We start from the raw sequence: 26,854 nt of genomic DNA on the forward strand, positions 1-26,854 counted from the left end.
AAATCAAAAGTGCCCTCTTATTTCCGACAAAAAAAATCCCCCCCCCCCAAATTTTCATTTTTTTTTTTTTCATTTGATGTTCGTTACAAAGGGGTGCCTTGTCAGAACAAATAAGTAAACGACAGTCAGCGCCGTGTACGTCATAGTGGTGAAATGCGTAAACATGCAATTGATGAATAGATGGTAGTCGTCAATTTCAACATTATATGTGGAGTATAGTTAAAAGCAAAATCTAAACAAAGAATAAGCCGGAATATAACTATTTTATATGTTTGAATTGCTAAAATATAAATAAAAAAATTATTTATTCTCAAAAAATGTGTTGTACATGTCTCTTTCATTAACAAATTAACATTTGATATCATATGAATCACTTAGAATAAATCAACATTACTAGATAAATGTCTTCAAATGCGTTACTGAAAAAAGTCAGTCAGCAAAAACGTTATAAAATATATGGACGATGTCACGCTTTTGTTGGCGAACTTTTTTATATAACGCGTCACATACAGTTTTTGACACTATTGCTGACGTACTTTTTTCTATAATGAAAAAAATCCAGATCGTGATTTAGATGATAAGGAATGCGAGTTTCTTCATTCTGATTTCACCAGATGATACAGAAAATGTGATAGTATTTGTAAATCGAAGAAAAAAAATTTAATTATTTTTTTCATTTTTCGCAATTTTTCATCATCTACATGCCAACTTTATATGAAACTCTCGGGAACTCGGTATAGAGCACAAAAAGTGAGAAAAAAAAACATTTTTTTTCTCAATTCTCGAACACAGCTAAGTCGTCTATATCATGTGTTGTGAACAGAACGTAAAAATTTGTCATCTCTGTCACCCAAATCGTGCTTTGCAAATCTTTTTTTCATGCTGTCTCGCTCACCCTTGCATTCACACTTGTTTACAATCGACATTCTACTAACACACAACTCACACTTGTATTTTGCTGTGCAAAATTGCAAATGGCGCGTATTAACTTCGGCATCTTAATAGATAATAAACATACTACTACTCGCTATTAACATCGATCTTAATACTACTACACATGTTATTATGCGTAGTATGATTGGTTGTTAATAGTTAATAAAGGATTTTTCGTATTTAGTAATAAGATATGTTAATATTTCGATGTTAATAGGACATCTATAAGTTGACCGGCAAATTGAAGTGCCCCGAAATTTGAACCTCAAATATTAGCCAAACGAGTAAGGTACAATTAAAAATAAATTTCGGTACAATTAAGTACATTTTTGGTACAATTATTTAAACCTAGTCCCAAGTTTCGACTTTCATATGTGCGGACATTCGAATATACATCCAAATAAAATACATTTGAATTGACACCAGGTGAAGAAAGTCAAATGTCGAAGATGACCACCGAAGGTGCTTCACACAGGAAATCTAGTTCGAATTCAAATCGATCACCTGATTTGGATGGCGCATCCACAACGCTCATTGAAAAATGGCAAGAAAGTTTATCGGGTTTGATGAACGATCAAGAGGGGCGCAATTTACTATACCAATTTGTAAAGCAAGAAGCTGGCAAAAATTCACTCGATTACACGAGGCTGGTATTTTATTTTGCTGTCGACGGTCTAAAACTACATGCTGACAAAAAAATAATTGGTAAACTAATAAAAGACCTGAGGTAAGTGTAGAACAAATTATACGCTTGTTTTTAGCCAAATTCACATTATGTTTAATTTTCCACTTTCTCCTGATATGGTAGTGAGATGATAGACGATAAAATTCAAACGTCACCTGAGCTTAAAAAAACCATCTCCGATATTATAAGAAAAGAGAGCACACCAAATCCACGTGTTTTCGATGATTTTCAAAAAACGGTAGCAGACATGATTGCTACAACAACTTACCGAGCATTTCTGCAATCAGACATGTTTATTCAGCATGTGCATAATAAGAAATTTGAAAAACCACCAATTGCCAATGCAAGTTAATCAAGTTACACTAGCAACGTTGCGCCGGCAAGCTACAGTACCGCAACTGCTTCTATGACATACAGCACTACCGACGGTGCGGCGACTTTGAAAATTCAGTGGAATGACCGTTGAACTATCACCATTGTTAACGACACCAACGTTATAAACATTACACGAAGATAACGAACTTAAGTTAAGCCAATCTACTTCAACAAAAACAACGACTGATCGATCTATGCCAAAGCTAACAAGTGAAAATTTGTTAGCCACGGAAAGATATAGTTTTGCGTTTTGCGATATCGTAATAAATTTTTATTAGGATGATAATTATTATGTTCTATATCGTTATTAGGATCGGATCCTAATAACGTTATTATGATTTTATTAACTTATCATGATAAAATCATAATAATGTTATTAGGATTATATCCTAATACTTATTATGTTTTATCATAATATTTATTGAGATTGATCTTAATAAATACCGTGTTCACTTGATAGCATATTGTTATTCAGCCAAAAACAATTTTCAACAGATGGCGCTACTTCGGACAAGTGAAGTGTCCACGGTATTTATTAAGATGAATCCTAATAAATATTATGATAAAACATAATAAGTATTAGGATGTAATCCTAATAACATTATTATGATTTTATCATGATAAGTTAATAAAATCATAATAACGTTATTAGGTTCCGATCCTAATAACGATATTGGTGGGAATGCTTATTATTATTAACTTATCATAATAGTTTTTTATTACGTGCAAAACTATACGGAAAGAAGAAGACTGGAGATTAGACCACAAGGGTAAGTGATTTTATTCACAAATCATTTCAATGTAACAACCTTTTTATGCATCGTTCTTTTTTGTACTTTATTAATTACATTTTTTTCTATTCATGTTGTGTTGCATCATAGTTTGAATAACCTAACGTAAACTAATCGTTTATAAATTATGTTGAATTTGAATTTTTCAATATAAAAAAAAACTCTATTACATTTGTTATGCATAACAGAGACGGAAAGCCATATATACATCGAAAACCAATGCAACACGAAGATTTCCGAAAATATGTGAATCCACAGTCGCAAAAAGTTGCCCCTAAACCTCTATCACATGGCATGAAAGAAACTGTCGGACTACCATCAAAAAGAAGACTTGAACAAGCAGCACATAAATTAGATACATCTTTACTGTGTGAAAAATTAAATGAACTGAAACGTGATCAAGACCGCAAGGAATTAGAGAGAGGAGAGTGTCAGCAATTAACACAGCATGTTCATAAGAAATTAACAGCGCAACCCCGATTATTTCCTTCTCAATTAATTACTTCGTATTTTCTTTTTGCAATTACATTTGTTTGTTTTATAGCACATCGATTTGGAACGATATGATCAATCGATTTTGGATCACCATGTTTCGATGGTTTTTTCACCAATTATGTCACCCGGTACTAGTTCTTCTTCTCCACAGATCAATGCATGATTTCGGTAAATGAAACGATTAATTTTTTACGAAAATTCAATTTCAAAAGTGTTTCACTCTAAATAAAGAACAGATTTTATCGTTTCGCTATGGATAAAACCGAACAATCACAAACCACCAAATTACGACGATAATTACAGCGAGGCTATGCAGCAAATTCATTATGGTTGTCTGTATGGTTATGTTAGGTGGCCCTAATTTGTGCCATTTTAGCTCCGCTGGCAACCGCACCAATTCGGCTGTAAACATTGCTTTTCATCGTCGTACTTTGCTAATAACTAATAACTTATTAATAACCTTTACAACACTATCTACAGCAAATCATCAACACATGCGACAATCGAGATCAATGGAACATATTTCAACCATAGCTATGTTCGGTAGTACAACAACAACCAAAAAATTATCTCACAAGTGGCCTTTAACAAGCGTTAATCATGATAGTCGAATCGATAGTTTATACGAGCCAATTCGCCATACAAATTAAAGGAAATGAAGTCAACGTAAGTTTAACTTGAGATGAAAACGACTAAATAAATACATTTTTCAATTTCCAACAATTGATTAACCCTCCTATGTATAGAGTAAAAAAAAAACTTGAACGGATAGAGTCGGTCCATTGGACCGCCCATACAAAATGTATGAAAAGTCTATGAAATGAACAAAATTATATATTTTTTTTTGTTGAAATTTTCATTATAATTTTATTTAAATGGGAAAAAAGATTGAAAATAAATAATTTATGACAAAATTAATTGGAATCTGATGATACAGTTTCATACGGACGCTTTTTGGTGCAGTTCTTACACATCACAATTCTTTCGGAATGTTCACCACAAACATTTTTCATACATTTGCTGCACTGTGTTCGCGTCTTTCGATTGATTTTAGTGGGACATAAATGACATGCACCTTTTTTTATCTTGTTTGGTTTGCGTTGTTGAAGTTGACGGTGCTGTTGAACTGTGCTGAGTACAGCTCGATGCGCTTTATTAAATCCATAAGTAGATCTGCGTGCTATTTGATCATACACCAATGCTTCTGATAATTCGATCGAAAATTTCTTGCGTTGAAATGAATATCGATCTCGTGTAATTCCATGTGTTGCATTATTAACAATGAACGCAGCGAGTCCACAATGTGGAGTACACATACATTGATCAAGTTCATGAAGAAAGGCCAACGATTTCTGCCTCGTTGACATGAATAGCTGTGACACAGTTGATCCAACTGATCAACGCCACCTTTTGAGCTGTTATAAAATGTGTTGATTTCAGCTTCAGAAACCACATTTTTGATCGACAGCGAACGAATCATGTCTGTGTATCTTAGCTTATATACACATATACACACTTTCCTTCTTTTTTATTCTTTGCTACATTGCTGAATCTTCTCTATATGCACCGTTTTATAATTTGACAGTTTAGAATTGTTTTATTTTTTAATGTTTATATGAGGTTTTCATACATTTTGTACTATACGTTCTAAGTGAGATTTGGTTTTATCAAATGTCCACAACATATACAATTATTTTATGATAGAAACAGTATGCACATGAATTATAAACTTCTATACGAATAATCTGCCCGAGAAATTTTGATTTTTTTTAATTTACTTAGATTTTTATTCAATTTTTTCAAAAATTTCGGTCCATTGGACCGCCTCTATACCTAGGAGGGTTTAATACCGATCTTCTGAAACAGTGAACAATTGTCTAGTGAGACAATGTGTAAATCATCCAAGGATGATTTGAAACGAACGCGAAAACAAATGCCGATACCACCAAGCTACTATCATCAAACAAATTATATGCCGGCAACATCGAGCTATCACACCATCTCATTACCCCGAAATACGAGTCGAAATCACGAACCAATTGAAGATTACACAATTGCTGTTTATACATTTAGCGATGAGGATATACCATATCGAATAAAAATACAGGGCGAACGATTAACCCTTAAGCATTTCAAGGAATATTTACCGAAGAAGGGAAATTTCAGGTATATCATGTCACATGATTCATGTGTATTTTTTTAGCTTAAAACAATTTATTTCATTGCAATATTTGTTTATTTGTAGGTATTACTTCCAAATACATTGTGAGACATTGAAAAAAATCGTTCAAGAGGAAGTGGTTAACGATTATGATCTGTTGCCGTTGCTTGAAGGCCGGATAATGGGAACCATCAAATCCGACAATTAACCATAAATTTACAATTTTTCTAGACCAACGTAAACAGACACTTTGAAGTCTTTCGTTGCATTAAACACAATAACAAATGAAATGCCGATTAAAAACCAACTTTTTATATTCACCATAACAAATCGACTGCTCCAATATTATAATTTAATACAATTTAAATTATTCTAAGTACAATGCAGTAGGCGTATAAGAAGCGAATTGGGCGAAATCTCCTAAACATTTTATCACACTTTATTATATGATTTAACGAAAACAGATTATCTATCAACCATGTCAACTGATGTTATCGGTTCCACCTGCTTCTTGTATTGTATCTATCTTTCTTTTTTCTTGGTTGTGGATTTGGATTTGCTTCTGGAACCGGTCAATGGAATGTATATATGGATCGGTATTTCCATTCTCGATGTTTCTTTTTGTATATACGGTGAACTCTGCCTGTCTATTGAATTGGATCGTGAAAAACACTATCTTCGACCGGTTTACAGTTGGGGCAAACTAGAAAACTGATTTTTTTTTGTTCAACAATGAAGAAAAGAAAATACAATCAATAATAATAATAATAATAATTTCATTTATTGGTAATGCTATGCCAATCAAAAACAGCTTACCGGTCTCTTGATTGACGTTCTGGCACGCTCCTTCGTTTCTTGAGCTTACGTTCTGATCAACTGCATTTCTGGGAATGTATTGTGTTCGTTGATTGACAAAACGAATACATATTCACGTGCCATTTGTTGCAATGCTCGATGCGGACACCGTAGATATCCTTTGATGGGTGAGTTTGATGCAAATTTTGCACCACCAAATGCCAATATCACTGTTTTCTCAGATCCGACATTTTACGATCGACTTTTGTCGTTTGCTTCACCAACACATGCAATGATACCTGCGTACGTGTATATGCATCAAACTTTAAACGAACCACACGCTTTTGGTACTTTATCTGTAATAATTAAGAATGAATGACACACATCAATAAGATGAAATCAAATCAAATCAATAGAGAGAGAGAAAAAAATATGTAAAAATAAATACCTCGCATGATTCATTGAATACATCCAGCTGGTAATCCAGATAGGTACGGTAGTCGGCACTTTTCTTCGAAAGCGTTTCTTCATAAATTTGGCGATTTTCGCGCAGTTTACGGCATTTTTTCTCAAACGCACCCGTAAATCGCTTCAGTTTGTATTGGCGGTTGAAAAAATCGGTCATATGGTGCCACTCTTTCGATGATTTCAGACAATTTTCTTCATTACCGGTTGCCAAATCTTTGTGTACGACCTCCACAAATTCCCTGTAGCCCGGATCACAACCAATAATTCTCTCAATTTGTCCCGAATCATAAGCACGTCGAATGATTGGCGGCAACGATTATTGTCATCATCACCATAATCATTGTTGTTTTTGTTGTTGGTGTTATTATTGTTGGTGTTGGTGTTGTTGTTAACGTTCAGGATGGGATTTTTTTATCATATAATAGATTTGTTAGCAATATGAATCCTTCTGTATCGAATCTTGCATGATGTTTTTCATTGCTTGATTGTGGCACCGCCACAAACGATGACCAATTTCAATGCGGAAAGCTACACAATGTATGTATTGATGGGTCTTTTCTTTTTATTGGAGAATCAAAAACGAAAACAACAAACTTATTTATATTTGCGAAAAAGAAATCTTTAAAAATGAATTATGTAAGTTTTAACGGTCCATTTAACAGTGCTACTAAACTAAAAAGAAACATTTTGTATGATTCGACTTTTTTTTAGAAATTTCAATAAAACAATAAAAAAAAATCATGTATTAAAGCAATTAAATCAAAATAATAAGAATAATTGTAGCACCAATAGTGCTTTTTTTATTTATTTTTTTTTTCTTGGTAATTACGTGAACTACTAAATAAACTGGGCTCAACAGCAGTTTATTGGAAATGTCAAATTTAAAATGTATTGTTTGACATAACCACATTGGCTCATTGATTCAAGTTCTCGCTTCGCAAAGAGGATATGTGAGAGTATGCAAACAAAAGAGAGAATTTAATGTATTTTCATTTACAATGAACGCTACAAGCGACATCATCGTCGTTTTTCGTTCGTACGTTCGTTTCTTTCTCGATGGCAAGTATGCACATATACAAATGCATTGAAATGCACACAATCATAAAAATATTGTGTATTTTATTGCCGTTCTCTACTAACTTACGCCATCTGCTGGCAAAAAAACCGTCCAACCAATGAGCGTCGAGCATTTCGGGTCACATGAACACCGACCAACCAATCAACACAGTAAAGTATACAGAAAAAGAAACAGAGGCGATCATTTAAGATTTTGCCATTGACAAGCATAGAAAAGTTTTTACTTTTCACTTCACATCAACAGCCGCCATTTTACTAATTCGCGACTTAACTAAAAAAGATTTTCGGAGGATATTTCTTAGGTAAATTTATCTAAATAATTATCCAAAATCATTGAAAAAGTTACGCGAATTGTGAATTTAGCATATTTTAATTTGAAAAAAAGTGGTAATTTTTGTGATTTGAACAAATTTAGTGCGGATTATTGCAAAGTGTTTTTCTCTCGTCTTTCGCGTACATAGTAGCATACATATATCTCTCACAATAAAAAATTTTTTTTCCTTCGTTCATCATTATACATATGTGTACATTCGAAGCAAGCAACTCTCGTCAAAAAATAATGTGTATATGAATGTACCGCAGCAATATTTGAGACTCTATACATATACTTATAAAAAAAAAGTTTTTTTTCGAAACATTAAAAAAAGTGGAAATAAAATGGCTTGAGACGAGAAACGAGAGAGAAAAAAACGAAAATTATTTCACAAATTTTGGAACTCATTAAAAAATCAGAAATAAAATTCATCGTCAGTTCTCCGTTGCGCTTGTGTTATATCCATTGTATGTTATGTGCGGAGAGAGTGAATATTACTCGTTTTTTTGTATTTCTTATAAATGGTCGACGGCTATCACACAAACTAAAAAGCTAATTTAAAAAAAAACATCAGAAAATGAATTTTATTCTTTATTCGTTTTTCATAATTTTTTGTTTTCAACAAACACAGAAAATTTTATTATCAAATTGAGTGTTAAAAGCTTTTGGTGTGGAAACATGCAAAATCAGCGGTACATAAAATTATTAACATAAATCGGAACTTTAATAAATAGTGACAATGGATGATCAACCTCCAACGAAACGAGTTAAACTTCGAAATGAGCCCCTGGACGCACAGGATTCTGGTAAGAAGACGAAAAAAATAGTTAGACCCAAAACTAAAGAAAAAAATAATAATAATCAAAAAAACTGAATTAAAAATGTCCAAAAGACGTCTGCGTTTTTAATTTTCTTCAGACCAAAAAAACCGTATCGTAAAATTGAGAAAAAAAGAAACAAGTTTTGCGCAAACAGAAAATGTTCAGAAGCCAGAATAAATAATTGTTGGTCAAATTTGATCTGAATCAAAAGTGATTTAAGTTCTGCATACCGAACGAGCTAAATTAACAGATAAAATTCAAATCGAAAGGATGAATACTTGTGCTTAAGCAACATTTTCTTCGTCAAAAATCAAAACAAAGACTAACAAATAAATCCCTTTCGTTTTTGTTCAGTGCAGTGAAATCGAAATTAAATTTCTTTGCTCCTGTGAAAAAGTGTTTTCATTAAAAAAAAAAATAATAATCATATCAATACAGAATTTCGAGAAAATAGTAAATAGCGTTCAACATCAAAAAAATAATGTTGAAAACTCTGAAAAAAATGCAAAAAAACCGTGTCAAAGTGAACAAAAATTAATGAGCAACATTTCGACAAGTTGTTCCGATGTAGAGACATGTACACATAGAGAATATTCTTAAATATACATATCCCTGTATATATGGCCAAATGCGCATACGCAATATTTATACTCTCGGTATAGAATTAAAATCACTATTGCATCTAAACATACGTCTGTTTGATATGGTGTGTGTATGCGAAATAGTAAAAAATGTACCGAGATTTTGTGTTTTCACTGGTGGCACTGTACCGAAAAAACCGAGTCAACGATAGCAAACGTTTATTATTTTTTTTTGTTGGTGAACGCACGAAAATATACAAACAACAACATCCACACACAATCTCACATTAATTCGCATTCACTTCATATTCGCTCTCTTTTACATGTTTGTTGACAGGAACGGGGAGAAGCAAAAAAATATTGTAATATCAATCAAACTAAAAACGTTCAACGATAGATAGAGTCATGTCCTCATGCACTGCTCTCAACGAGATTCTTTGGTGTCGTTTTTTTCTCTTTGTCTCTCGACACATATATCTAACAAATGTGTATATGCACACCGTGTTGTTATGCTTTTTTTCTCACTCACTTCTCTTTGCTCAATTCGTTTTTTCGCATATTTTTGGTTCTCAAGCGCTATGTGTTTTGGGCCTCTTGGCGCTATACACCTCTCTTTCGCGAAACTCAAATAAATGGAACACAATTCGAATAATATGATGGTTCATTGAGCGAGAGAGAGAGTGTCATGTCACTCTGATTGAGTTGTGTGTGATTTGTACTCTTTGAAATAAAATTCAAAAAAAAGAACGCACACACACCGATAATACATACGAGTGTAAAAAAAAGATTATGCATATCTCAACATTATTTTAAACTAGTTGTGCGAGGCGTCTCCATTCGCCATACGTCGTCGTGGTCTTATAGTTGTTGTTGTTGTTATTATTGTCGTGGTCGTTGTCGTCGTCAACACAGACGACGGCAAAGAGTACAATGCCACACTACACATACGAATGGCGAACAATACATTGACAAGGTGAACAACGAGAATCCCAATGTGTACACGTCTACTCGACTATGTCTATGCACATGCATATGTATGTGCTACTTGCGATTCCGATGTCTGCGTGCCAGTCAATTTTCATTTCGTCCATTCTATATACGATTTTTTTCGTCAGTATTTCTCTACACAACTCTGTTCGCTCCATCTTCTTCTTCTTTTTATTTCTCACTGTTTATTGCTCGTTTTTTGAGAAAGTTTTTTCTCGCTCTCTTCTAAAACTTTTGCTTGAATGAACGAGTTTTTGTTCATACTCAGTTCAATCAAAGAAGTTTTTGATTTATTTATTTTTTTACATAAACTGACTTCATTTTATGAATTAAATCTTAAGATATTCGAAGAATAACATTTCTGCTTACTTTAATCAGTATGAAAATAAGAAAAGCAAATTTTTTTTGATTAATATTAGTGCACATTCAATGAAAATGATCGATTGTAATACACCGTGTATGCTCGTGAGCGTATGTGTGCACACCAATATGTATGCGTATATGGTGTATTTAAATGTATGTACGTGTACGTGCGCTACATTCAGACAAAAATAAGACGACATGATGAAATGATGAACATTGGCTTATTGATATAATGGCGGCTCCATTTTCTGTCTGCGATTTATAAAAAAAATCCAACAACAGTTCTATCAAAAGTGCTTATGTGTGCATTTAGAAGCATGAGCAATGAAACATATTCGGAACTAGTATTCGTCTCTTTTTTTCTCGGTTTCTTAATATTCGTGCATTTGTATGAAAAAAATGTTGATGGCGCGCTCTTCACATAGCATAATAAAAAAAAATATTTTTTACGCTTTTTTCCTCCCTGTTTATTGGGTATATAGATGTGTCAAGTCTTGTATTCAATTTAGAGGATAATTTGCCAGATGAATTGGTATCCAGTGGAAATAATTGGGCGGATAGTATTGGCGGCAATAAGCCAAGCGGTCCGCCCGGAAACAACCAACAGATGAATGGCGAAGATCCGACGGGAGTTCCAAATGTATCTTGGAATCAACACCAACGACCAGGTATGAAACGATTTTCGCTATATCGATATTTGTTATGAAAAAAGAGACGATTTGAATCAATTCTAAAAAAAAAAATATTCGTTTTTTTTGTTATCAATTTTAGGCCATGCACAACAATTACATCATATAATACAACAGCAACAACAACAGGGCAATAAAAATCAAATGCATGGCAATGTAAATCAATTGAGCATGGGATTAATAGGCAATAAAAGCCCAAATTTACAATCGCCACCAAATGCGCTTAGCATGAACTCGATGCCAATGTCAATAGCAAATAATGGCACACCTCCAATGAGTACAATGCAAGTGATGCGTGGTGGTGCCGGTGGCCAAGGTACCGGCGTTGGTGGTGGCGGAGGTGGCATGATTATGACAAATAGTAACATGGGCTCAATGGGCAATGTTGGTGGTATGGGAGGCGGCGGTTTAGTTAACAGTTTAAAACAATCAATGACATCGGGTGGCAATATGCTTATAAACCCGAACGCTATGCAACCAAATAATCAACAAGGCATTCATCATTCAATTCATCAAAATTCCATGCAAAATGGTCCAATGGGTGCAGCAGGCATTCGTCTGAATATGCAACAACAGCATATGGCGAGTATGCAACGGATGCCCAATCAGATGCTAATGAACAACCCAAGAATGGTTCTCAATCAACCACAACAGGTACAGAATTTTTTCTTATTAGTCAAAAACGGAAGTATTCTATAAAATATATTTTATTGGGCAACAAGTATTTAATGAGTTTTCCATTTCTTCCATAGCAGCAACAACAAACATCAATGAATGTTGGAGGCGGAGGTCCTGGCGGTAATATGATAGCAATGAACATGCAAGTAAGTACACACACACACACACACAATATTACCTAGTTCATTGCAAACGTCTTTTTATTTTAAATTGTTAACCGATTGCAATTTAACATTTTTTTCGACTCTGAAATATGTTTCAGTTGTATGGACAACAACCGCAACAACAAGTACAACCCAATCAACAACCAATGATCAACACTATGGGGGGACCAACACGAATGCTCTTGCCAGGAAATCGAATGTCTGTACCACAACCGAATATGATGAATGCTGTAATGCAACAACAACAACAACAACAACAACAACAACAGCAACAACAACAACAACAATCTCAACAGCAGGTATGCCCAGATGACACTCTTACCCTATAAATGTGACCGGAAGTGCATTTTTTCTCTCAAAATAAAAAAAAAAATCGAGAAAAAAAGAAATCAAATATGATATTCGTTAAAATCAAATGTTGTATTCGATACTCAATAGCAATCACTGCAACAGCCACAGCAACAAAATCAACAAGTTATGATGAATGATGATCCACAGCAAATGATGGGTAATGCACAACCGCAACAATCACAAGGTACTGGAGTACCAAGTGGACAGCAACGACCACAACCGGTGAGCTATTTTATCAGTTTATATTCAAACTTTTTTCTAAATTTATAATGAAAAAAAAAACAAATAAATAACAAAATATATCTTTCCTCAACAAAATCCAAAACAAACAAACAAAAGCAGCAGCAACAGAATCAAAATATGCCCGGACAGTTGCAAACCGATCCAGAGAAGCGTAAACTTATTCAACAACAATTGGTGTTATTGTTACATGCGCACAAATGTCAAAAGCGTGAAAATGACAATCCAAATGGTCAAGATGCAAGCAAATGCATGTTACCACATTGTAAAACAATGAAAGAGGTTTTAAATCACATGACTAACTGTAAAACAAACAAAGATTGTTCGGTGCCACATTGCTCCTCGTCACGTCAAATAATTAGTCATTGGAAAAATTGTAATCGATCTGACTGTCCGGTATGTTTACCGCTAAAACAGGCGAATAAAGCAAACAATAGCAATCCTCAAGTTGGTGGTAACGCGACAAATCCATCGACAATGAACGTACAGTCAAACGTGAATGCAACATCAAATGCACCATCTAGTATTCCGAATATAAATACTCCAAATCAACCAAATCAAGGCAGTCAACCGGGCGAAGGTTTAAATATTCCGTTGACCGTAAATGATCGACGAAATTACGATTCGATGAATATGAATCAATCGGGTAATGCACCGAATACAATGTCAGCGAATGCACAAGGAATGCAACAAATGGGAGGAGGTGGAGCCACTGGCGGTGGCACACAAATGCCAACAACACAAAATATAATGCCAGGAATGCGCAATCCAAATAATTCACTTCGAATGTCTGGACCGCCAAACAATATGAATGCCGGCAATACAATGAACAACGCAAACATGAATAGCGTTAATATTGGCAACGCAAACATGGGCAACGCCAACATGAACAATCCGAATATGAACCAAGTGGTACGAGTTCTTGTTCCGCCAAATCAACAGCAACAACAGCAGAATTCAAATCAAATTATACCAAATCCGATGCTCTTGAGCCCTGAAATGAGCGGAGTAAGCGGTGGTGGCAATACAAACACAAGTAATAGTCAAGTCAGTCAATTGGCAAACACGTTGGGTTTAAACACAGTTGGAGTCAATTCAAACGTTTCAATGGTGAGTAATGCCAAAATGTTCTATTTTTCAATAATATTTTCCATGTTTTTGAATCTTTATGGATTCGACCATTTAATTTTTTTGGCAGCTTGAAACGATAAAAAAAAACATTTAATATTATTTTCATTTGAAATGTTATGTTTTACAGCAGCAACTAGCTAACTCACAACAAAATCAACAGCAACAGCAAGCTGGACAGTCACAAAATCAGTCACAAATTTCGAACATTCCACAAGTGAACATTCAAAACATTCAAACGCTGTTTGGAAGCGATAATCCAAATGGTCCGGGTGCATCGTTAGGCCCATTAGGATCATTACCAATGAATTCACAAGTGCAAGCATCGAATGTGCCTGGTACAAAAGACTGGCATAATTCAATCACCCCTGATCTTCGAAATCATTTAGTTCATAAGTTAGTGCAAGCAATATTTCCAACACCAGATCCGGCCGCAATGCTCGACAAACGCATGCACAATTTAGTTGCGTACGCTAAGAAAGTTGAAGGTGACATGTATGAAATGGCAAATTCTAGATCGGAATATTACCATTTGTTGGCGGAGAAAATCTATAAGATTCAAAAGGAATTGGAAGAGAAACGGCAAAAACGAAAGGAACAACAAATGCAACAAATGCAACAAAGTCAAGGCGGTACTACATCAGCAACGGCAACAACACCACAACAAACCGGCCCAATGCAATCGGGCGGCATTCAATCGAATCAGCAGCAACAACAAATTCGACCAAATAGTCAAGGTGGAATGAGTAGCCTGCAAAATGTATCGGGCATTGTGAGCGCACTGCAACGAAATATGCCGATGCAACAGTCACCACTGATGTCGCAACAAACATCTCAAAGTCAACTGCCGAATCTTGACTCCGGCATGCAACAGAGCACAGCCAATATCAATCAACCGAATGTTTCCGTTCCGAATTCGGGCATTGTAAATCCGTTGCAACGAAATAACGTTATGCACTTACAACAAATGCAACAAAGAGCAAATATGCCACCGATGCAACAATCACCGATGATGTCACAGCAACAACAATCAATACAAAATCAAATGCAAAATATCGACTCAAATATGCCACAAAATGCTGGCAATGTGAATCAGCCAAATGTTTCGGTTCAGAATTCCGGCATTGTAGGCACGCTGAGAGGAAACGCACAAATGCAGCAACAAATGGCCAACATGCTATCACAACAACAGCAACAACAGGTTAGATCATCATTTTATCCTTCTCTTTATTCCAAATTTAAGTTTAGTATACTTTCAATTTCAACGAGATCAATAATAATAATGTTACTTTTTTTCATTTTCATTGAATAATAGGATCAAAATCAAATGTTAGCTAATCAAATGACGACCAATCAGCAAGGAAATTCGAATCAATCAAACAGTATGCAGCAACAGCCACCGACACCAAACTCACAAAATCAATCACAAAATACACCGCAAACTGTCACACCACAACTCACGCCGAATCAACAGAATCAAATGATTCCAACGCCACAGCCACCATCATTGCCACAACAGGTATATTATTATTATTATTTTTATGTCTCAATAAAAAGTTCTCTAATTGAAAAAAATAAAATCATACAAACATGCATATTCAAACTGTTCTGTTCAATTGAATTTAAAAAAAAAGAGCAAGTGTGCTAAAAAAAGAAACAATATTGTTGTCTTTTACAGAGTCCATCACCAAATCGTGGTCCATCAAGTAATATGTCAAATGGGCCAATTCCAGTGAATACACCACAGCAACCGAATGCACAACAAATGAGTAGCCCATCACCGTTGGCATCGCCAGCCCATACAAATACGCCTTTAATGAATACGCCTGCCAGTACACCGACATCGAACGTAATGACTATGCAAAATAGCACAACATCGTCATCGTCAATGGGTAAATCCGGTGGACCGAACCAAAACGATCGCACCACACCAATATCACGCCCAATGAATTTGCCCTCACAGCAAATGACATCTGCCTTAGAATCATCATCGCAGGATCGCGATGAAGATTCCCAATCGCCAAGTGATAATAATAGCATCAAAGGAAAATGTGACATCAAACAAGAACACGACATAAAATCCGAAATGGATGAAGAAACAAATCTAATGGATACAAATAGTAATAACAGTAACAGCAATTGTGGCGGTAAAAGTATCAATAATGATATGGCACCGAGCATTAAAACGGAAATAAAAACCGAAGCAATGGACCAAGGCGACAATAATTCAGCCGATAGTGAAAACGACGATATGAATGAAACAAAAGATGAAATGAAAGACGAACCGTTATCACCGGTTGAATCAAAACCAAAAGTTGAGAAAAAATCAACCATTCCAGAGCCCATCGAACAAGATATGACCGAAAAAGATAAGAAAAAGAAATGCCGTACGTATTTTTATTTATTTTATATACATATTTATACATATTGTAATCAATGCGATGAGTGAATGCATGTAAATTAATTTCTCGTAACCCCTTTGCAAATCCCTCCACACAGTGTTCAATCCTGACGAATTACAAAAGGCATTGATGCCAACATGGGAGAAAATATACGTGTTAGAAGAATCGGCCCCCTTCCGACAACCGGTTGATCCAAATCAACTTGGCATACCCGATTATTTCGACATCGTACGCAAACCAATGGACTTGAGCACCATCCACACAAAATTAACAACTGGAAAATATTCAGATCCATGGGAGTATGTGGATGATGTTTGGCTAATGTTCGACAACGCATGGCTATACAATCGAAAAACGTCTAGGGTTTACAAATATTGTACCAAGGTAATGACAATTTCATTTATTTTCGTAATTATCAAGCAAACATTCAAATCGTTTCATTTCAATTAAAAGTTCAAATTTAAACGAATTTTTTTAAATAATCGAAAATATTCGAACTTGCAGCTATCGGAAATATTCGAGCAAGCCATTGATCCAGTCATGCAACAACTCGGCTATTGTTGTGGACGAAAATACACATTCAATCCACAAGTGCTGTGTTGTTACGGCAAGCAATTGTGTACGATTCCACGAGACGCCAAATACTATAGTTACTCTAGCAGTTTTTCGGCTAAGTAAGTGAACATTTATTTTCAATACAAGTAGTTAGTTAAGCAAAAAATTGCGGTCCTTTTCATTGATTTGAATACATTCTATTATTTTGCAGTAATTATATCACAAACCGATATACATTTTGCCAAAAGTGCTTCAATGATATTCCAGGTGACACAGTCACACTGGGCGATGATCCGATACAATCAAGCCAAATTAAGAAATCTGAATTCACCGAAATGAAAAATGATCATTTGGAATTGGAACCATTTGTCGATTGTCTTGAATGTGGTCGAAAACAGCATCAAATTTGTGTATTGCATTTAGATACTATTTGGCCGGCTGGTTTTGTGTGCGATAATTGTCTCCGAAAGAAAGGCGAACGAAGAAAAGAGAATAAATTCAATGCAAAACGATTGGCACAAACGAAACTAAGCGTGTACATCGAAACACGTGTAAATAATTTCTTAAAAAAGAAAGAGGCTGGTGCTGGCGAAGTGCACATTCGTGTGGTATCCAGTTCGGATAAAATTGTTGAAGTGAAACCGGGTATGCGAAGTCGTTTCGTTGAGTCGGGCGATTTGAAAGCCGATTTTCCATACCGTGCCAAAGCATTGTTTGCCTTCGAAGAAATTGATGGCATCGATGTATGTTTCTTTGGAATGCACGTTCAAGAATATGGATCGGAATGTTCGCCACCAAATACGCGACGTGTCTATATTGCGTACTTGGATTCGGTGCATTTTTTCAAGCCTCGACAATATCGAACGGCCGTTTATCATGAAATTCTTCTCGGCTACATGGATTATGCCAAACAACTGGGCTATACAATGGCACACATTTGGGCTTGTCCACCATCGGAAGGTGACGATTACATTTTCCATTGTCATCCACCTGATCAAAAGATTCCAAAACCAAAACGACTGCAAGATTGGTACAAAAAGATGCTTGATAAAGGTATGATTGAACGGACGATTCAAGATTACAAAGATATTTTGAAGCAAGCCATTGAAGATAAGCTGCAATCGGCCGCCGATTTGCCGTACTTTGAAGGCGATTTTTGGCCAAACGTTCTTGAAGAAAGTATAAAAGAATTGGAACAAGCCGAAGAAGAAAAGAAGAAACAAGCGGAAGAAGAGGCTGCTGCCAATGCGGTAAGACTTTTGCGAACAGCAAATGCAGAAGACAATATCAATAAATTTATTGTTATCGATTCACAGATATTCTCACTCAATGAAGATCATGATCCACCACAAGAAGATAAGAAAAAGGGACAAAAGAAGGCAAAGAAATCGAATAAATCGAAAGCTAATCAACGTAAAAATAACAAAAAATCCCACGAGCAACAGAGTGGAAACAATTTAAGCGCAAAAATCTTTGCGACAATGGAAAAGCATAAAGAAGTTTTCTTTGTGATTCGTTTACACTCGGCTCAATCAGCGGCTAGTTTGGCAGTGAGTTCAAAATTGATGTGATTTATCTTTATGATGTGTAAATAAAAACGAAATATTTGTTATTTATTTTATAGCCAATTCAAGATCCAGATCCGCCTATTAACTGTGATTTGATGGATGGTCGTGATTCCTTCTTGACACTTGCCCGTGATAAACATTATGAATTCTCATCGCTACGTCGAGCACAATACAGTACGCTATGCATGTTATACGAACTGCATAATCAAGGCCAAGATAAATTTGTTTACACGTGTAATAACTGCAAGAACCATGTTGAAACTCGGTTCCATTGTACTGTCTGTGACGTAAGTTTTTCATATATCTTTTTATCCGAAATTTTCGACTCAATTCTTTACTTTTATGAATATAAATAATTTGACTTTTATCGAATTTCCAGGATTTCGATTTGTGTACAATTTGCAAAGACAAAGTCGGTCACGAGCATGCAATGGAAAAGTTGGGCTTGGATTTGGACGAAGAATCACCGAACGATTTGAAGCAAACCAATCCACAGGAAGCGCGCAAGCAATCGATTCAACGATGCATCCAATCGTTGGTTCATGCATGTCGCTGTCAAGAGCAACAATGCCGTCAACCATCTTGTATGAAGATGAAACGTGTTGTGGCGCACACAAAGGTTTGCAAACGCAAAACCAACGGTGGATGTCCAATTTGCAAACAACTTATCGCTTTGTGCTGTTATCATGCGAAACATTGTAACGAAGCCAAATGTTTGGTGCCTTTCTGTCCAAATATCAAGCACAAACTGAAACAACAACAGCTCGCTCAACGGTATGAGAGTGATTTATTTTTCTTATTTTTCTCAGATTTTATGATATTAATTGTTAATCTTTGTGTTTACCTATTTAACAGTGTTCAACAAGCAGAATTGTTGCGCCGTCGTGTTGCATTCATGAACAATCGAACGGCCCCAATGATGAACACACAACAAGCAGCAATTTGTGCCTCACAAAATTCAGCTGCCAATGTTGGCTTAATGCCACAAATGCAAGGCAACGCAATGTCACAAACTGGAAAATTAAATGTATCACAGTTGCAAGGCGGTCAAATGGGTAATCAAATGATGAATCCGAATACAATGGCTTCATTGAATCCAATGAATAATAATTCGGGAATGATTGGATCGAATCCAATGATGGGCAATGCAAATCAAATGCAACAACATCAAATGAGCGCCGGAAATATGATGAGCACTGGCATGAACAATCCAATGGTAGGAAATAATTCAATGAATCCGGGTAATATGATGAACGCAAACAATCAAATGGTCGGCCAAATGAATAACATGAATCCAATGTCAGGAAATGCTGGAAACCAAATGCAACAACCAACGCAACAGGTAATTGATCGATTAAATTAAAATATTAATACGATTTGATCCATAAACTGTTTTCCAATCTGATTGCTCACTTTGCATCGTTGTTATTTTTGTCCTTTTTAGATGAACACTGGAAACATGATGACAAATACTGGTTCAATGAATGTAAACAATCAAATGCCTGGCGGTATGCAAATGCAAGGGAATAATCCGATGGGTGGAAATGTTTCAACGCCAAACATGTCAGCAATGAATACCGGACCAATGTCTGGAAATCCAATGGGAAGCAATACATCATTGGCGAGTCCAGCGTCAGCAGTTTCATCACCAATTCCTCACATGGGCACCATGAATAGCTTGGGCAGTCCACTTCAACCGGGAATGGCAATGAAACCAGGCGCCCAAACACCACCGGCCAACGTATTGCAAGTTGTCAAAGAAGTGCAAGAGGAGGCGGCGAGACAAGGATGTGGCGGTTTCGGGAAGAATTTACCGGGAGCTGGTTCTATGCCACCACCACCAGCCGCTTTGCAACGCATGAATGTTGGCATGGGTATGCAGCAACAAAATCCCATGCTATCGCCACAACAACAGGTAACTTGGATTTCAAAATTAATTATTATTTCACGCAAAAAAAAAAATTCGCTATTTGTTTGAAGAAAATATGCAAACATTCCACTAATGTATTTTACAACCAAAATTTTCTATCAGCAAAATCCACAACAATCACCACAGCAAGGTCAACAGTCAATGGTAAATGCAACTCAACAACCAAATGCCATGAATGTTGGAAATGCTGGTCCAAGTGGTAATTTAATGCCAATAAACGACTGGAATTCTCGGTTTCCGAACAATGCCAATCAAGGTCTCCGTCCACCGAATCCTTCGCTTATGCAACAAAATGCAATGCAACAACAACAACAAATACCACAACAGCAGCAGCAACAACAACAACAGCAAACGCCACAACAGCAACTAATGAACATGAGAATGCAAGGCATGGGACAAAATGCACAGAATATGAACAATAAACAAGCATTACAACAACTAATGATGACGCTGAAAAATCAAAACACAGCCAACAATCCGGACCAACAACAGCAAATTCTAAATATTCTAAAATCAAATCCACAGCTGATGTCAGCATTCATTAAACAAAGACAGGTATGTAGTGTTAACGAGTGTGTTAAGACCAATAATAATTGTAGTGATGAAAAATAAAATCAAATTAAATAATGTGGATTTTATTTCTTCAGCAGGCACAAAATCAGAATCCAAATGCACCTGGCGGAAATGTACAAGGACAAGGGAATATGCAACCAATGATGAGCCCGCAACAACATTCACAGCAACCTCAACAGCCACAACAGCAACAGCAGCAGCAACCTCCGATGCCCGGCCAAATGAGCGGCCCTCGAATGCAATCGATGCAAAATATACCGTCAATGCAACAAATGGGCCCAATGCAGGGCAATGCTGGAAATCAAATGCAGGGACAAGGACAAACTAATCCACAACAGCAGGTGAGCTAAATACACAATTGAATATCATTTCAAACAAAACTAAACAAAACTGAACAAAACAAATGTTTAATTTTTTTATAATAACCATTCATTTCAATGTTTGTGTGCGTGTAGCAATGGTTGATGAAAAACCAAATAATGATGAGACAGCAGCAAATGCAAATGCAACAACAAGGAAATTATCCACCGCCATATTCGCAACATTCGCAACGAATGAGAATGCCATTCCAACAAGGCAGCGGAAATATTGGAAACGATCAACAACAATTCGGTAAGTTTGAACACTTAAAAAATAATAACAGAACAAAAACTAAAAATTTCTTCAAAAGCTCATTTCATTTCGGGCAGTAATTCGAGCAAAAGTCTTTAATACTGTTAGCCAAAATGGACAGTAAATAAGTAACAGAATGAGCACTAAAATTGTACAAAAATTGAAAATTTTGAACTAAAAATGACAAAAAGAAGAAATTGCATAAAACTTCAACACTTTAAAAAAAAGCAACCACGAAAGAAAAATTACTGTCCAAGAAAAATTTCATAACATTTTTGGTAAGAACTCGGAAATAAAGAAGGCTCAATTCAGCACTTTTTCGTTCGTTGTTTTTTCATGCACATTTATTATATTGGGAGTGCTGAAAAATGGACTAGGTAGACTAAAATTGCAAAGATTCAAGAAAAAATAACAACTCATTCGAAAGTTGTGAGTGTAGTGAAATGTTCTGTTTTCGGAAGATGGAACTGAAAAATGATCAGTGATAATTTCTAGCCAAAATCCATATCATAGTAACAGATTTGAATAAGATTGTCCAATGTCTGGAAATGTAATGCTTGTAATGATATTTTTTTCAACAAACCATTGTGCATCTGTTATGAGGTTCAGTTAGTTGTATCGTGAACGCACAATGGTTGGTTGAAAGCAAAAATCTATGTTGTACAGTTCTACTGCTCGGATAATTAAATTGACTATTTCCACTTCGTATTTATCCAATCTTCAAATTACTTTTGTCATTTATATAGGTATGAATAGAATGCAACATAATCAACAAGGTGTAATGGGCCCACCAACACCGCAATCCATGTCAATGCAAAATCAATTTGCACAAGTTCGATCACCACCGCCAAATCGAAGCCCATCATCGAATCCTTCACCGCGCGCACCGCCATCGGCATCACCACGTGCACAACCGTCTCCACATTTAGCAAGTCATTCGCCAGCCCCACAAATGGGGGCAAATCAACAGCCTGGAAACAGTGATATGCATATGCATCAACATCAATCGCCAATTTCAAATATGCAGACTGACAATATGAGTGTACAAGGTAAGTGAAATCTACAGGCGGTTGGCTTTTGTTTCATACTTTTTGTTACATCGATAACATATTTGTTTTTCTTTTAATTTGCTTTGCAGGTGGTATGGACAATATGCAAGCAATGACAGCTCAAGACCAACTCACGAAATTCGTCGAACAATTGTAGTAATATTTTGTATTTTGTTGCCAATTTAAATTGTGTGCGCATATGGGATGTAAAATGAATTTTTTATGGGCAAAGATTCCACATTTAGTCAAATTTTATACAATTTAAGCCAAAAAAAATTGATGAAAAAAAATATATCGACGAAAATCGTGCGGATGCAAAACAGATCTATATTTAGGCAAAAATAGTCTTTTGTCGACTTTGGTGTTCTGCCTTAAAATTTGTTTCTCATTATGATTATGATTATTATTATTGATTAATTATTATTATCTATTCGCTTTAAGTGTATTTATTTAATTCCTTTTTCAAAAACTCATTTTTTTCCTTCTTTTTTTTAATGAATTTTTATGATTTCTATCAACATATATATATGAATATATAAATATCATTATGATTACATGTAAATAAGTAGCATATATATTTCATTGATGCTGATTCTTTTCCTAAACAAATAAAAAGAAAAAAAATTAACGAAGTGAGTTATGCATTAAAAGTGAAATTCAGATTACAGTTAAACAATATTAGTTTCTATTTAGGTTCGTGTATATAAATTTAAACTAAAAGAAAACCAACATTAAAAAACATGAATTAACCAATATACGAAATGATTTCAGTTTTTAGATTATTATTATTTCTTTATTAACAAATCTTAACTGATTATGCCCAATGGAAATAAACAAAACAAATATAAACACAGCATGTGAAAACATGCATAAGATGTGTAATAAACGAACGATCTTGTGCAGAACAAAGTAAAATGTTTTGAATAAAAAATATTGATCAAAAAGGAAAATGACCTATTAGTATACTACGTTTATCGTATATATATAATTGACGTGATCTACCATATAAAAAAAAAGAAAAGAAAATAGAGAGAGTAATAGAACGGCAACTAATTATAATCCAAAAACGACCAAAATGTAAGGACGTTGTTTTTATGTGAGTGAATAGGAAAACATACGATTATGAAAATTATTTAATTAATGTATTTCGTTACACAAAACAGACAAAATATTATCTAAAACAAAGTCATAGAAATGTTATGCCTCCAAAACGAAAGGGAAAATTGATTCGATCACGGTGTACGCACACCGTGCATATAGATAAACAAGTGGAAATACAATGTGGTTTCAATTCTAAATTGAATCGACATTTTATGAACGTTTAGTGAGTACTTATTGAAGTGAAAATCGTTGAGATAGAAAACAAAAAACCACAAACAAACTATAATTCCTGTATTTTGTTATTGAAAAGGAGAGACGAGAGAACAGAATTAAATGAAAAAACAAGCAGTTGTAACTTTGTATTTTATATTGCATTACAATTTAGTACATTTAATAACGGATTTAAAACGAATTGAATTTATTAATCTATTTGCAAGAATCGAAATGATTGTGAGTGTTAGTGTGCAGTCATTCCAAAGGCGCCCACAACATCACGTTGTAAAATTTAATCTAAACCCTTATATTAATGAACATATTCATACAAAAAAGGAAAGTGTAATGTAAATGAAAATGAATTAGCATAGAAAAAAAACATAGACAAACTGATGAAAAAAACACTTTTACTAACTAAAAGTTTCGGCGCATCATAATGATGGTGATGCGCATGGGGGGATACCTTTAAACACATTTATATTAGGATCGCGATCTAAAAAAATCTTACATAACCAACAAACACACACACACACACACATAACACACGTGAATATTAATCATAAAAATAAAATATAAACTTATATAACGCGCATAGAATATTCAATCAAAATGAAGTGAGAGAAAAGAAAAATCATCATCAAAAATATTTATACTAATGGAACTGTACAGAAGTAATAGAAGAACTACGCGAAAGAGAGAGAGAAAACCACAAATGAAAATGATATGATGAAATCACACCGCGAATTATTAGGAACAGTGCAAATTTGGCACATTCTCGTCGAAACGAGTACAAACATACTGTACTCAACTCATACAATGGACATCAAGTAAACTAAAATAGATAAACCAAAAGTAGCATGAAAACGAAACAAGACGAGAAAAAAACAACAAATGAACACAAATGCATAATAAGAGGGAAAAAAATCATTAATTCAAATCGTTATAATTATTATTATTAAATCTATTATTGTATTTTTGTTAGGACTTTAAGGACACACATCTTCTTCCTTTTTCTTTATTTTCATTATCAAACAAAAAAATAGATTTCAGTTATACATGATAAACAAACACACACTCGAAAATGAAATAACATTAACCTGTACATGTAAAGGAGAGAGACAAACAACAACAACAAAACAAAACAAAAAACAAACAATTTGAAACAAATTATGTAATTATTAAAAAGTATACACATAATAAATCAATTAATAAAATTTAAATAAAAATGAGTTATTACAAAAATAAAAATACAAAAAATCGTGTATATTTCCACATGTTTAATATATGGCGCCAATTTATTTTTCGACCTTTTACGTTTATGTGTGTTTGTGAACGACATAAGAATCATATTTATAATCTCAGCTTCCACAAAATACAGAGACCTCTATTTTACCATGTTTTTAAAAGCATATATTTAACTGCGTCATCATATTCTGTTTTCATTCAATTCTGGTGTTGTTCCAATCGGGCACCGGAAATACACGTAACACACACACACCCAAACCATGAAAACCGCCAACATTTCCTTTTGTGGCATCCATTCCTTCGCGCACCTTCCTTTTGTACATTTCAACTTCAAACATGAGAACGACTAAATTCTCTTTCTTCTTTCATGGTGTAACATGTGGAGAGGAAAAAAAAAATACACACATCGATACAGCCTTAGTCACACACGAAGATGGCAAATAACTTTGCTCACTTAAATTAACCGATTTAACGAGTTATTTTTTACCAAGAGAAGAAATACTTCTTGACTAATACACATCCGTTTGCGACCAATACATTCTTTAATTCGTAATGGAATTCAATATATCAATTTTATTCGATAAAAAAATGCATTTTTGTGTTCAAAAAGTATCTAAACATTATCTATCTATTGAAGAAAAAAACATTGATAATAATTTTTTTTTAATTTTCGGTCTATCGAAATGTAAATTTTTTATAGTTGAATAAACTTAGACACTAACAAAAACCAATGACCACAAAAATGTACTTTAAATCCAAGCTATTTCAAGTTGAAGTTATTCAACTGCATAGGTACTATTTGAAAAGTTTTAAATTGTACAATGTTATTGTATATGGGAAAATTGTTTTCCTCATTTATTTAAAGCAAAGAAAAACAACAACCAATTTTTAGTCCCACACGAACAAGAAATTAAATTAAGAAAACTGCACACTAGACATTTTTAACTAATTCAAATTGAAAATCCAATAGGAAGCGAAAAATAAATATATATGTTTTAAATAATGGCAAATAACTGAATGTTAAAATAAAAAAAAACTCACGAAAAAGCAAACCTTAACACATTAAGAATAAAATTGAAAATGAACAAAACAACAATGAAAACACCTCATAAATCACAATATTTATGGCTATATTTTAATCAACTTGATGTAAAAACAAAATACATATGAAATTTGATTTTAAGAGAAAAAAAATGGATCAGAAATGAATTCCGTGCATATTGATTTAGAAAGTGAACAAACGGAATAGCGTTTATTATTACTATTATTGCCGGTTAATCACATTTTAAGTGTTACACGTAAAATTATTATTATCAACAGATTGGATACAGTAAAGAAAAAAACACATATTTAATTGTAAAGAAAACAGATAAACGAATAAAAAACGAGTAAAATTTATTATCTATTGCATTTTTTCTGCTTTTACTTTTCCGCACACCTAGTGTAGGGAAGGTATTGTATTAGGCCAAAAAATTAAAGTCATCCCAAAACATGTTTTCTATGCATATTTA

The 26,854-nt window shown here is 34.5% G+C and overlaps 3 protein-coding genes and 1 long non-coding RNA gene across 8 annotated transcripts; 3 read left to right on the forward strand and 1 right to left on the reverse strand.

Annotated features, from left to right (window-relative positions):
- Window positions 1–1,382: 1,382 nt before the first annotated feature.
- LOC116343731 (axin-1-like) lies at window positions 1,383–1,970 on the forward strand. The gene is made up of 2 exons (XM_031771946.1): window positions 1,383–1,660; window positions 1,742–1,970. The coding sequence occupies exons 1-2, from the start codon at window positions 1,383–1,385 to the stop codon at window positions 1,968–1,970; spliced, it is 507 nt and encodes a 168-aa protein (XP_031627806.1).
- Window positions 1,971–3,782: 1,812 nt separating this feature from the next.
- On the forward strand, window positions 3,783–5,846 carry LOC116343994 (axin-like). The gene is made up of 3 exons (XM_031772347.1): window positions 3,783–3,945; window positions 5,117–5,445; window positions 5,525–5,846. The coding sequence occupies exons 2-3, from the start codon at window positions 5,168–5,170 to the stop codon at window positions 5,646–5,648; spliced, it is 402 nt and encodes a 133-aa protein (XP_031628207.1). The 5' UTR covers window positions 3,783–3,945; window positions 5,117–5,167; the 3' UTR covers window positions 5,649–5,846.
- On the reverse strand, window positions 4,857–7,600 carry LOC116343995. The gene is made up of 4 exons (XR_004201373.1): window positions 7,533–7,600; window positions 6,684–7,261; window positions 6,257–6,591; window positions 4,857–6,151 (listed from the first exon to the last, which is right to left on the reverse strand). It is a non-coding gene; the product is annotated as an uncharacterized LOC116343995 (long non-coding RNA).
- Window positions 7,601–8,000: 400 nt separating this feature from the next.
- On the forward strand, window positions 8,001–26,741 carry LOC116344416 (histone acetyltransferase p300). Of its 5 annotated transcripts, XM_031772939.1 has the most exons (24): window positions 8,001–8,082; window positions 8,725–8,899; window positions 11,328–11,513; window positions 11,617–12,188; window positions 12,287–12,358; window positions 12,475–12,675; window positions 12,815–12,949; window positions 13,067–14,077; window positions 14,226–15,296; window positions 15,411–15,614; window positions 15,774–16,482; window positions 16,595–16,881; window positions 17,002–17,171; window positions 17,264–18,302; window positions 18,369–18,602; window positions 18,677–18,907; window positions 19,000–19,394; window positions 19,476–19,962; window positions 20,065–20,535; window positions 20,653–21,105; window positions 21,198–21,464; window positions 21,579–21,735; window positions 22,482–22,784; window positions 22,874–26,741. In XM_031772939.1, the coding sequence occupies exons 2-24, from the start codon at window positions 8,833–8,835 to the stop codon at window positions 22,939–22,941; spliced, it is 8,790 nt and encodes a 2,929-aa protein (XP_031628799.1). In that variant the 5' UTR covers window positions 8,001–8,082; window positions 8,725–8,832; the 3' UTR covers window positions 22,942–26,741. The 5 variants fall into 5 exon arrangements, with proteins under 5 accessions (XP_031628799.1, XP_031628804.1, XP_031628803.1 ...); XM_031772944.1 differs by having other exon boundaries at window positions 8,005–8,899; window positions 21,201–21,464; XM_031772943.1 differs by having other exon boundaries at window positions 8,006–8,899; window positions 14,229–15,296.
- The last annotated feature ends 113 nt before the right edge of the window (window positions 26,742–26,854 follow it).

Source organism: Contarinia nasturtii, unplaced genomic scaffold, assembly GCF_009176525.2.
Source record: "Contarinia nasturtii isolate CC-2019 unplaced genomic scaffold, AAFC_CNas_1.1 Cnas_scaffold_1037, whole genome shotgun sequence".
NCBI classification, from domain to species: Eukaryota; Metazoa; Arthropoda; class Insecta; order Diptera; family Cecidomyiidae; genus Contarinia; species Contarinia nasturtii.

Excerpts from the sequence above, each read along its gene's own strand:
- LOC116343731 (XM_031771946.1), top strand. The coding sequence starts at position 1,383 with ATGACCACCGAAGGTGCTTCACACAGGAAATCTAGTTCGAATTCAAAT. Across the intron at positions 1,661-1,741 it reads AAACTAATAAAAGACCTGAG|TGAGATGATAGACGATAAAA; the intron begins GTAAGTGTAGAA and ends CTGATATGGTAG.
- LOC116343994 (XM_031772347.1), top strand. The coding sequence starts at position 5,168 with ATGTGTAAATCATCCAAGGATGATTTGAAACGAACGCGAAAACAAATG. Across the intron at positions 5,446-5,524 it reads CCGAAGAAGGGAAATTTCAG|GTATTACTTCCAAATACATT; the intron begins GTATATCATGTC and ends GTTTATTTGTAG.
- LOC116344416 (XM_031772939.1), top strand. The coding sequence starts at position 8,833 with ATGGATGATCAACCTCCAACGAAACGAGTTAAACTTCGAAATGAGCCC. Across the intron at positions 12,950-13,066 it reads GACAGCAACGACCACAACCG|CAGCAGCAACAGAATCAAAA; the intron begins GTGAGCTATTTT and ends AACAAACAAAAG. Across the intron at positions 18,303-18,368 it reads AAGAGGCTGCTGCCAATGCG|ATATTCTCACTCAATGAAGA; the intron begins GTAAGACTTTTG and ends ATCGATTCACAG.